Raw genomic sequence first — 11334 nt, forward strand, 5'->3', positions numbered from 1 at the left:
CGCTCAATTATTCTTTATTATATTGTATTTAGTTTCTATACCTACTGTTAGAGTGAAGAACTAAAAACAAGAATCAATCATATTAAAGAAATCAGTAAGCGGTTCACATTCACATTTATTAAATAAAAATATTAGCATTATACATATCATTAGATTAAATAAAAATGCGGACGCAATAGATATGTGGACCGAGCATTCCAATAAAATTGTCTGTGTTGATTTAGAAAGAGAGAAAGAGCTTGGTGTGTATTGACCTTTCTTTAAAATATTAGTAATGGGGATAATAATATGATAATATTAAATAGTCCTGCCTCTTAACACAAAACGAGTTAAAAAGGCTATTACTTTTCAATATCGCGTTCTCTTTCTGAGCGAATATAAATATTAAGATTATTTAAAATAGACAGCGCACAGTCTACATATATTATTTCACAATCGCATAAACGATTTAATTTGTATCGAAAAGATTAATAGTTATGATTTTTAAGAAAAAAATTGATTTAAATGCACTTTTACATTTTATTTTATTGCATAATAACATAAGTACAAATTATATCAATAATTATAGTATCTAAAAATATTCTATCTTTTTTAAAAAGGTGTTTTCAAATATTTAGTAATTTCAAATATTAAGTAATTTTATAAATGATTAACATTTTCTATTCTTGCCGTGCTGTCCTTGTTGAGCAATTATCTACTAGCATTCTTTTTTTTCGTATCCTCACTAGCCTTTGCAAGTATCATTTCCCATTGTTCAGGTTCATTTTCTACAAACCAATTCTGCAGCATAAGTAGTAGTTCCTTTTGTTTTTCAGTACATTTCTTACATTTGGTTTGGATAGATTCATTCGCAATTCCTAAAATCAAATTGCCATATTTTGGTTTTAATTCATAGTAAGCATAAAATTCTCTTTCCTTTCTTCTTTCTCTAATTTTTCCTTTGTTTTAATTAACAAGTATATATGTGAAATTTTGAAAAATTAAGTTTGAAGCAATAAAAATTTAATAAGCCGATATTTATGCAAATTTTACAAAAGTAAAATTAAAAAATAAGCCTTTTTCTTTATATTTTTAAGAAATTAGAAAACTTATCCCCAAAAATTAAACGTTACAATAATCTTTGAACTCGTCTCTAATGAAAAGCAATGTCCTATGATAGGGGATGTCTACATCTAAATTGCGTTCGAATGACACAATCTTCGCGCAATTTAATGTCAGAGTTTAGAATAGAAAAAGTTCAAAATATGTTATTATTATAATTTTCGCAATTTTTTAGTTCTTTAATTATTTATCTTTTTGATTTTTTAATTTTTATATTTTCTTATATTTTTCAAATGAAAAAATGTTTTCTCGAAATTAATTGAAAAACATTATTTATTTTAATATTTTTATTTATGCTTATTGCCAGAAATTTCTTATACAAGTATTAATTAGTTTAAAGCTATTGATATGTATAAATTGTTGACAACTTAATTGCTAATTAATTAAAGTTTGTCGTAAAAATTTATTCGTTGGAATACTCCGAGTATAAGTGTACCTCGAAAGAACTTCGCATCTTCTGTCAGACATAACTCCTTTTGCAAATAACAATTGAAATATTCAATTCGTAATTTATCGTTTTGAAGGATACTTGTGAGATCAATGTTGTCATATTTATCTGAATATAATTCTTCCGCTAAAACGCACAACAGTGTTATACTGATAATCGTCACAACGTAGCTTAATTGAACCATATCTTCTGTTATTTTCACACTAACTCGTGAGAGAAACTGAATGGTCAATCAAATGCGTATATTATTTATACCTAGCATAAAATAAAAAAATTGACATTTACAGAAGATGAATGTTATAATATAAGATAGCTTGCCTCATTAATGCAATGGGAAAAAGTCGACAGTTATATATATTTAAATTATTCTTTCAATTTGAAATGATAATATAAATTTAGATGAAATTTGAATATATATTATACGATATTATACAATATATATTCTGTAGCTAATAACAATGCAAATAACGAAAATAGTCTCATAAAATGTCCAAGTAATTCCAAGTAATTTTCTGGCATTAATAATTCTCATAAATATAATATAGTGTTTCCTGTATATAATAACTTTATCTTTTATTTATTTATTAGGTGTACAAATAAGTTTCCGCCGTTTTAAATTAAGCATTTATTGTGAAAGAACGATAATGTTTTATTGATGTAAGTCAAAATGTAAGTGCAAGTTCTTTTTGCGTTTGGCACGATCTTCATTCAATAATGCTTTCAATTCCGCGTCTTCGTACACTTTCGGCCTTCCGCTACGTTCTTTGTCTTCGACATCAAATTCACCGTTCTTAAATTTTTGAAATCATTCACGACAACTTCTCTTACTTAAGGCAGCCTCACCATATGCTTCTACAAGCAATCGATGAGCCTCAGCTGCAGATTTCTTCAAATTAAAGTAGTAAATCGAAAGTTCCCGCAAATGACGCTTATTCGGCTCAAAACTCGGCATTTTCGCACAAAAAAAAATATATGATGCTGATACAAAATCGCTAGTACTTCAAGGTTATGTTATTGACAGATGTCCAACCTTATAATATAATGTTTTACATCAGACAATTTTAACCATAGCTTGCTAGTGGCGCCGTCTTTTGTCAAATGGCGGAAACTTATTTGTACACTTGATAATATAAAATAACAATTGTTGCAAAGATGTTATTTATTGTAACAAATATTTAGTAGCAATAGAACCATTTCTTTTCGAATCTTAGATTGTTGGACATAGCTTAAGGGTGAGATATTTATACGTTTTTGTCATACGATAAATTTTTCAAGCTTATTGATTAATTATAAGATAGAGAGATTCGAGAATCTCTCTGTCTGCAATCATACGCATGAAATATTGTATTAGCCTTGGACTAGTTTTCTCTAAAACAATGTTTAAAATAATTTTTTTTTTTCTGAAATGTATATGTATTCGATTGACACAAACGATGAACATTCTCGAGAGTTCGTTACTTGTTTTATTTGAAATAAAAGAATATCTATTTTTCTGCAATTTGTTTAATTATTTTTATTATACAAGTCTCAAGGATATATCACACGTATAACCCTTGCAAAGAAAATTAAATTTGGAAAATGTGTTTAATATTTACACTTTAAATAAACTATATTAGAGCACAAATTAAAAAAAATATTAATTATTAAAATAACTTATGACCCAGATAGTAAACTGTCATTAAATTTGTCATTTTATTTTTAAATAATCTAATTTAGAGTAATCTGTAATTTTTTCATAATTTTTAAAATAATTTTATTATTTTGAAAATATGTATAAAACATCCTTAAATGGAAAAATGTATATATAGTCCGGATATATAAATATGCGATTACACCTCTGATTGCGAATAAAAATTATATTGTTCATGTGTTGCAAGCATTAATCTTTTCCATTCATTAAATCGAGATAATCAAGCGATTATATCATGAATCACATTGTACATCGGAAATAAGGAAAATATACTTTATGCAATTATGTATTATATAAAACAGTTAGTTTTTTTTTTATAACACAACATATATTACTGTTCTATAAATGGTTGCGTTCAGCAGAAAAAGCAGTTTTGCAACTGTTGTAAAATTCTTTAATACGATTGGTCTTGCCCTTAAATCATCATTGGATCATCTAAATGTATAAACTAATCATATTGAAGAATTACAATAGTTGCAAAGTTCCTTTTTCTGCTGAACGCAGTCAATTCTTCTATTCGAACGTGTCGATAAATAAACCATTGCCAACTGAGGCAAGTATTTTTCAACAAATTATTCGCAGATTTAAGGTTCTCATTAACATCAGATTAATTAGATTATTAATATTCTTATAAAGATGCTTATTAGCATAAAAACTGCTTATCAATTTAATAAATCAATTTAATAATACTACTTTATTTCCGTTCATGATTACATTTTAAAATCGAAAAATATTTTAACGTGCGATTTACAAAATCAGATATATATATATATATATATATATATATATATATATATATAAATTTACATAGAAATATTAATCACTAAGATCCGCTTTGACCGAATATAGGATTTCATTTATTTAATTAAATTTATTTTTATTGGTCCAAATCCTTGTTATAATTGTTCACTGATGTGTATTAGATGAATTGTTGATTAATGTTACTAAATGTCAATTGAACATTTGCCGTTTTATAAGCACACTATTGTCATTTTGATACTTTATTTATTATAATATTACATAAACAACAATATTCCATTTTTAATTTCACAATTTTTTAATAATATTTTTATAAAGGCACTATATGTCACGTTTTAATATCAAATTATTATTGATGCACACGTAGCAACTGTCCTTGCAAAACAAACGCCTTGGCAATATTAATCAGCAGTCTATGTAATATATGTATATCAGTGGTACAGATTTTTTTGCGTGTTCTCTCGACAATATTTCTTTTATCATGTTGTGAAATTTACGATAACTGAAACAATGAAGTAGCGCATAACATATGCCATTTAGTTCATTTTTTATTTGTGATATATACATATCGTAAAAATTGTATTGTTCATATCGCAAACATTATAAAGCAAACATTAAAACTATTATACAATTGTGTAAGCATAATTGTCAGTGATTGTAGTTATAAAAATTGATCAATCACGATTAAATATTCTTCTCGTATTTTTGGCTGGTGAATTTTTATAACTACACAATCACTTACAACTATGCTTACGCACTTGTAGAATAGGCTTTATATAAAATATGCTTTAGGGATACTTTATTTAACTATTCAATTAATACAATTTAAATTCAAGTTGTTTAATAAATTATTGATTTTATTTTGATTTAACTGATAATAACATAATTTTATTGATTTTAATATTCTTATTTATTTTAAAATAGTATGAACACATTATAGAATACATTATAGAACACAGCAAGCAAAACAATAACATGGTTAATTTGATATTTGAATTATTTTTTACAATAAATTTTATACATGCATTATTTTCGTCAAATTTAAAGATTGATATTCATAAAGTTTGTTTTTATAATACAGTCCTGTGATTGATTAATGATACCTTAAAATATTATAAACCAATCACAAAGCCGTTTTGGCATCTTAAAGACTTAAATTACTGTATTACTGTTACAGTTATAAAAAAAAAGTACCAATCTGTTATCAAAAGAAACTAACTATAATAGTAATGGCATTACAAATAACGAATTATTTTCAATCTCAGTCAAAAAGATTAATGGTTTTCACGAAAAAAGTGTAAATTAAATATACTTATACATTTTATTTCATGATTTCTATACATTTTATAGCATAAAACTACAATAGAAGCATGGATTACACTAATAATTATACCATCTTGAAATTTCTATGTTGTCTAAAGAGAGTTTCTAAATATAAAACATTCAATAACTTTATATGATTAACATTTTTAATTCTTTCTGCAATTATAAACCAGCACTCTTCTTTATTATCGTATTTCAGCAATTATAAACCAGCATTCTTCTTTTTCATATCCTCAGCAGATTTTGCGACAAGAGCTTCCCATTGTTCAGGTTTATTTTGTGTAAACCAATTCTTCGTCTCAGTAAACATTTCTTTTTGTTTTTCAGTACATTTTTTACAATTAGTTTGGATAATTTCACTCATAACTCCTGAAATTAAATAAAGAAAGCTCCTAATATATTGGTTTTTATAGCAAACGTAAAATTCTCTCTTCTTTCTCTATTTTTTCCTTCATTATAATTAACAAATATGTATGGAATATTGAAAAATTACATTTGAAATAAAAAAACCGATATTTATGCAGTTTTTACAAAAATATATAAAATTAAAATATAATTCTCTTTCGTCATATTTTAAGATAATTAGAAAATTTATCCAAAAATTAACGTTACAATAACTTTTGATTGTCTTAAATAAAACTTAATATTTCTTATGCATGAGTATATATGGGATGTTTATTTTTAAATTGCGTTTGAATAACGTAATTTTTGCGCAATTTAGTACCAGTTTTTAGAAAAAAATTTGAAATATTATATGTTATTATTTCAAATTTTCTTGCAACTTTCAAATTTTTTTTTATTATATGTGTATATTTTTGATTAATATACTTCTGATAGAAAATATATTTTTCCCAAATTAAATGAAAAATATTTATTTATTCGGTTATTTTCTTTGTTTAAGCTTATCATTAAAAATTTCTTATACAACATTAATTATTCTGAAACTACTGATATATATGTATAAACTTGGCAACTTGATTTCTAATTTCTTGAGAGAGATTAAAGAATTTATTATAAAAATTTATTCGTTGAAACACTCTAAGTGTAAGTATACCTTGAAAGAATTTCGCGTCTTCTGTCGGGCATGGGCTCTTTTCCATATAACAATTGTAATATTCTTCTCGCAATTTGTTATTTTAAAGGATACTTGAGACGTCAATATTGTCGAATCGATCGGAGTAAAGTTCTTCCGCCAGAACGCACATCAGTGCAATTCCGATAAGCACGATGTAGCTTAATCGAGCCATCATTTCTCCTATTTTTGCACTAACTTTTAAGAAACTGAACAATTGCTCAAATGTGCATCTTATTTATACACTCGAGATAAAAACATTGACGTGTAAGAATGACGAATACCTTGTAGTATTAAAGTAGCTTGTCTTATTGCATAATAAGAAAAAATCAACTGCGATAGTGTCTTAAATTATCTTCTCAGTCATACAGATAATAAATTTGAGTATATGTGGTTAATAGCAATGTTACGTAAATAACGTAAATGTTTTCATGAAGTTTCTATTCCAGGTAATAATTTTTAATGCTTATAAGCGGAATAAAATTAACAGAATTAATTCTAATTATTGTTTTTATTTGTAAAAAATTCCAAGGAAATAAATTTATTGCTCTGTAAGTTTTCTTAAAAAATAATGTTCCTCTAAAGGAACATTAAGTTAGCGGAACATAATATATATGTATAATAACGAAATTGTACTTAATAATAATGTTAAGGAATGTTGTTGCTAATTGTTGTTTTTGTCGAAACATTTAAATTTTGTTGATTGTGAAATAAATGTAACAACGAAAAACGTCTCAGCGTGCAGACGATTGAAACAGTAAAATACCAGAAAAAATTTGTTTCTCTCTTTGATATTAAGGTCTTAATCTCTGGATACGTTGAGAGCAATAAATTCAGACAATATCTCAATATCAATTTTAAGTAATTTTTTGCTGGCACTTTAGTATCGCTGTTTTTCACATATTTTGCAAATAACAAATTCGAAACTTATATATTTTAAGAGCAACAAATTATGCTAACTTATAAGATGTGGTCCTGCGATGAGAAACTAATCTAAAGTAGATATTCTTGATATAACATGGTATTATTGTTCCGGGAGAAATATGATTACCTGTTAAGGATACGTTTGCTAAGGATACGTCTTAATATTAATCATTGATAAATATGTACAAAAACATTAATGATAAAGAAAAATAAGTTAAAACGCTCACAAAATATTTACACACATACTTATATTCATAAATTATGTTATATATTATATTAGGTGTTGGAATTAATTCGTAGCGTTTTTAATGAAAGAATGTTATTTATTTCACATGAGCATTAAAAAATACATTAATGAAAGTACTTCCCATCACTTGTAAAACGCTACGAATTAATTCCAACACCTAATACATCACGTTATTTAAATATTTTTATTCATTATTGCATATTTGTATGCATTACATTACCTATTTTGCGAAATCGAATCGTTTTTTGTTTTGGAAAAAATTTCAGTTGATTAGACAAAGAGATAATGTTTCATGAAAAATTAAGTTAACAGTCAAAAATTGACAGTGAAAATTCACGTGAAATATTAAATTAAATATGCATGTGTATATTAAGGTGACTATGTGCTATTAATTGTGAGAGAATAATAATATATATTCTGATTTTATATAAAAATTATGTTTTCTTTCTTAAGTGTGTTTGTCAAACAAGGATGTTGCAAATAAATATCCTAATTTGTATTTGATAAAAGTAACGGTTACTGTTTTCAAGCAACACAAGTGAAATTAATTACACTTTTATTTTATTATTAATATTTATAACATAATACTACATAATACTACAATACAAACATTAATTGTATTAATAATTATAGAATTTAGAAATTTCTTTGTTTTCTAAAGAGATGTTTCCGAATATAAAAGCTTTAGTGATTTTATAAATAATTAATTCATTTTCTATTTTTTTTCTGTGCTTTCCTCGTTTGAGTTATTTCAGCAGTTGTTAGCAATTATGCATTCTGGTTCTTCTTTTTTAGATTTTCAATAGTCTTTGCGATAAAAGCTTCCCATTGTTTAGGTTTATTTTTTGTGTACCAATCCACTATTGAGTTCATTATTTCCTTTTGTCTTTCAGTACATCTCTTACATTTAGTTTGGAGAGCTTCGCTGGCAATCTCTAAAATCAAACCAAACAAAGCTCTTGACATATTGATTTTAATTCATAGTAAGCATAAAAATTCTCTTTCCTCTCTTTCTTTCTTCATCTTTTTTCTAATTAACACGTATAATGTATGTAGAATATTGAAAAATTAAGTTAGAAACAAAAAATATTTGACAAATTGATATGTATGCAATTTTTACAAAAAATAAGATCCAGAACTTTCTATATTTTTAAGAAATCAGAAAAATTTAGTCAAAAAACTACGATGTATATTATAAAAAATCTATGATCCGAATGAGAAGATAGGTACGTAATATCGTAATATTCTCATATATATATATATTAAATGTTTGCTTATATTATTATTTCATTACATTTAATTATTTAAATAATGCAATCTTTGAACAACTTTGTGTCAATTTTTAGGAAAAATTTAAAATATGTCATTATTTCACTTATTGCAACTTTAAAAATTTTTTATTATGTGTATATCTTTTTGATTAAGTCTTCCGAATGAAAATATATTCTTCTCAAATTAAATAACAAATATTTATTTGGTAGTTTTTATGTCTATCCTTACCGTTAAAAGTACTTTATTTATACAGTCATTAATTATTTTAAAACTATTAATACATATAGATTGTTGAGAAATAATGGATTTTTAAGTGTTTAAAGAATCTGTCGTGAAAATTTATTTATTGAAATATTTTGTGAATTAGTATACCTTTGAAGAACTTCGCATCTGCTGTTACACATGGTGCTGTTTCCATAAAACAATTGTAGTATTGATCTCGCAATTTATCATTCTGAAGTATATCCTCAGCGTCAATTTGGTCGTATCGATCAGAGTAGAGTTCTTCCGCCGAAACGCACAACAGTGCAATACTGATGATCGTCATAAAGTAGCTAAATCGAGCCATCGTTTCTTCTAGTTTCATATTAACTTATGAGACTGAGCGATCGTTTAAATGTGCTTATCTTTTTATACATTTGACACGAGATAAAAAAAGTATCACGTGTAAGATGATGAATTATAGTATATACCTGGTAGTAATATGAATTGCATGTCTCTGATTGCTAATAAAAAAATTTACTGTGTTAATTATCTTAACCAACTTATTTTTTATTGATCATGCATTATATAAATGTTTTCCCTAACTCGTTAGTTTCTAGAAATTTCCATATATTAATAATTCTTATACATGTAGTATAATATTTCTTGGAGTCAACTTTGCATTTGTTTTAATATAAAATAATATGTTATGATGAGAGAGAGAGACAGAGAGAGAGAGAGAGAGAGAGAGAGAGAGAGAGAGAAATTTTATTTATTGTAACAAATATGCTAAAATTAGAATTGAACTTTTTGGCAATAGAATAATTTCTATTCAAATTTTAAATTTATCGAATGTCTCTAAGATTGTAGCTTTCTTAAAATATTTTAAATGACTATCTTTTCTTTAAAATATGTCCACACCCAAACAATTTCAAATATTATTTGAATCAGGTAAAGAAACAAGGATTAGATACAGATATTTTATACACATATATTAAAAAATAAAATCTTTTTCATTCTATTTGCAATGATTATTATTTTCAATGATTATTATTTAGAGCAAATAAAAATGTTTATAGAATTATTAGTTTTAAGAATATCCCGATTCTGAATTTATTGCTCATTGTTTAAAAAAATCAACTTATATAGTGTGGCGGTGCTAGCTCGCACACAAGAGTAAAGTACATTAATTGACCAGTTTTGGTCTTAAAATGTTTCTAGAATTATTTGATTATGTACTAGACAAAAACATAAATTATTTTTGACACAAGAAATCTTACGAACTTGATTATATTATATTCAATCTTACATTAGATCTGTTTTTTTTTTTTAATAATTCTTGCACTATTTATCTTTCCTTTTTTTCCCTCTATATTTTTGTCATTCTTTATTACTTTAAAAAAATTTATAATGGCTTATATTATGATTATTGAATAATTTTAAATATTCTGTAAGTAGAACAAAATTGAATAGAAAATATACATTATGTCAAAGTTTAGCAAATGTTTTTAACATTATTTATTTATTAAAACTCCATTATATATAATAAAAAAAATGTCTAAATGCAATTTCTAAGGAAAAATTGATCAAATTATTTAACAGATATCTTTTATTATCTCTTCTTTTTGCACATTTTTTGTCTTACGCATTACAAAGAGTTTTAAGAAGAATGTACAAAATATGTTGTAATTATTTTCTAGAACATTTGCTAGATATATTTTTTTTATTTGATACATGAATTGCGTGTTTTACGTTTTACATTGCGTGTTGCATTTTGCACGTTTCGCATTTCGCGATCGAGTCCTTCACTGCTTGAGCGGAATAGTTCTTTCTTCATATTCCATAGGTCTGTTTTTTTTTGCTACACTTTCTGAATTAGTACACTAGTGCAATAAGTTGAAGTGAAACAAATATATGTTTATGTCACTTTAACTCATTGCACCGGTTCAGAGTGTAGCAATAAAAAACGGACCTATGGAATATGAAGAGAGAATTCCGCTCTAACAATGAAGGACTCGATCGCGAAATGCGAAACGTGCAAAAATGTAACACGCAATGTAAAACGTAAAACACGCAATTCGTGCATCAAATAAAAGAAAATATCTAACAAATGTTCTAGGAAAAACAAACCTCATATTATACATACATATACCACGTGTTTTATTTTAATTACTCCAGGCAAATTCTATATCTCGGAAAATAGATACGATATAAATAGATACGATAGAAGATACGAAAAAATGTTTCAGATAAAAGTTGCATGGTTTCGAGCTCTATAAAGCTAGCAGGACCAAATC

The 11334-nt window shown here is 25.7% G+C and overlaps 2 protein-coding genes and 1 pseudogene across 3 annotated transcripts; all 3 read right to left on the reverse strand.

Moving 5' to 3' along the window:
* Nucleotides 1–499: 499 nt before the first annotated feature.
* On the reverse strand, nt 500–3245 carry LOC147907246 (ejaculatory bulb-specific protein 3-like). Its single transcript, XM_087413731.1, has 2 exons — nt 1538–3245; nt 500–857 (listed from the first exon to the last, which is right to left on the reverse strand). Exons 1-2 carry the CDS (start codon nt 1731–1733, stop codon nt 691–693), a joined length of 363 nt encoding a protein of 120 aa, XP_087269857.1. The 5' UTR covers nt 1734–3245; the 3' UTR covers nt 500–690.
* Nucleotides 3246–5300: 2055 nt separating this feature from the next.
* Nucleotides 5301–8134, reverse strand: LOC147907247 (ejaculatory bulb-specific protein 3-like; annotated as a pseudogene). The gene is made up of 2 exons (XR_015547534.1): nt 6376–8134; nt 5301–5690 (listed from the first exon to the last, which is right to left on the reverse strand). The product of XR_015547534.1 is annotated as an ejaculatory bulb-specific protein 3-like (transcript).
* Nucleotides 8135–8275: 141 nt separating this feature from the next.
* LOC105147018 (ejaculatory bulb-specific protein 3-like) lies at nt 8276–9463 on the reverse strand. The gene is made up of 2 exons (XM_011057730.2): nt 9209–9463; nt 8276–8499 (listed from the first exon to the last, which is right to left on the reverse strand). The coding sequence occupies exons 1-2, from the start codon at nt 9420–9422 to the stop codon at nt 8333–8335; spliced, it is 381 nt and encodes a 126-aa protein (XP_011056032.1). The 5' UTR covers nt 9423–9463; the 3' UTR covers nt 8276–8332.
* Between the last annotated feature and the right edge of the window lie 1871 nt (nt 9464–11334).

Source organism: Acromyrmex echinatior, chromosome 15 (genome assembly GCF_024713525.1).
Source record: "Acromyrmex echinatior isolate Ae372 chromosome 15, ASM2471352v2, whole genome shotgun sequence".
Classification (NCBI taxonomy): Eukaryota; Metazoa; Arthropoda; class Insecta; order Hymenoptera; family Formicidae; genus Acromyrmex; species Acromyrmex echinatior.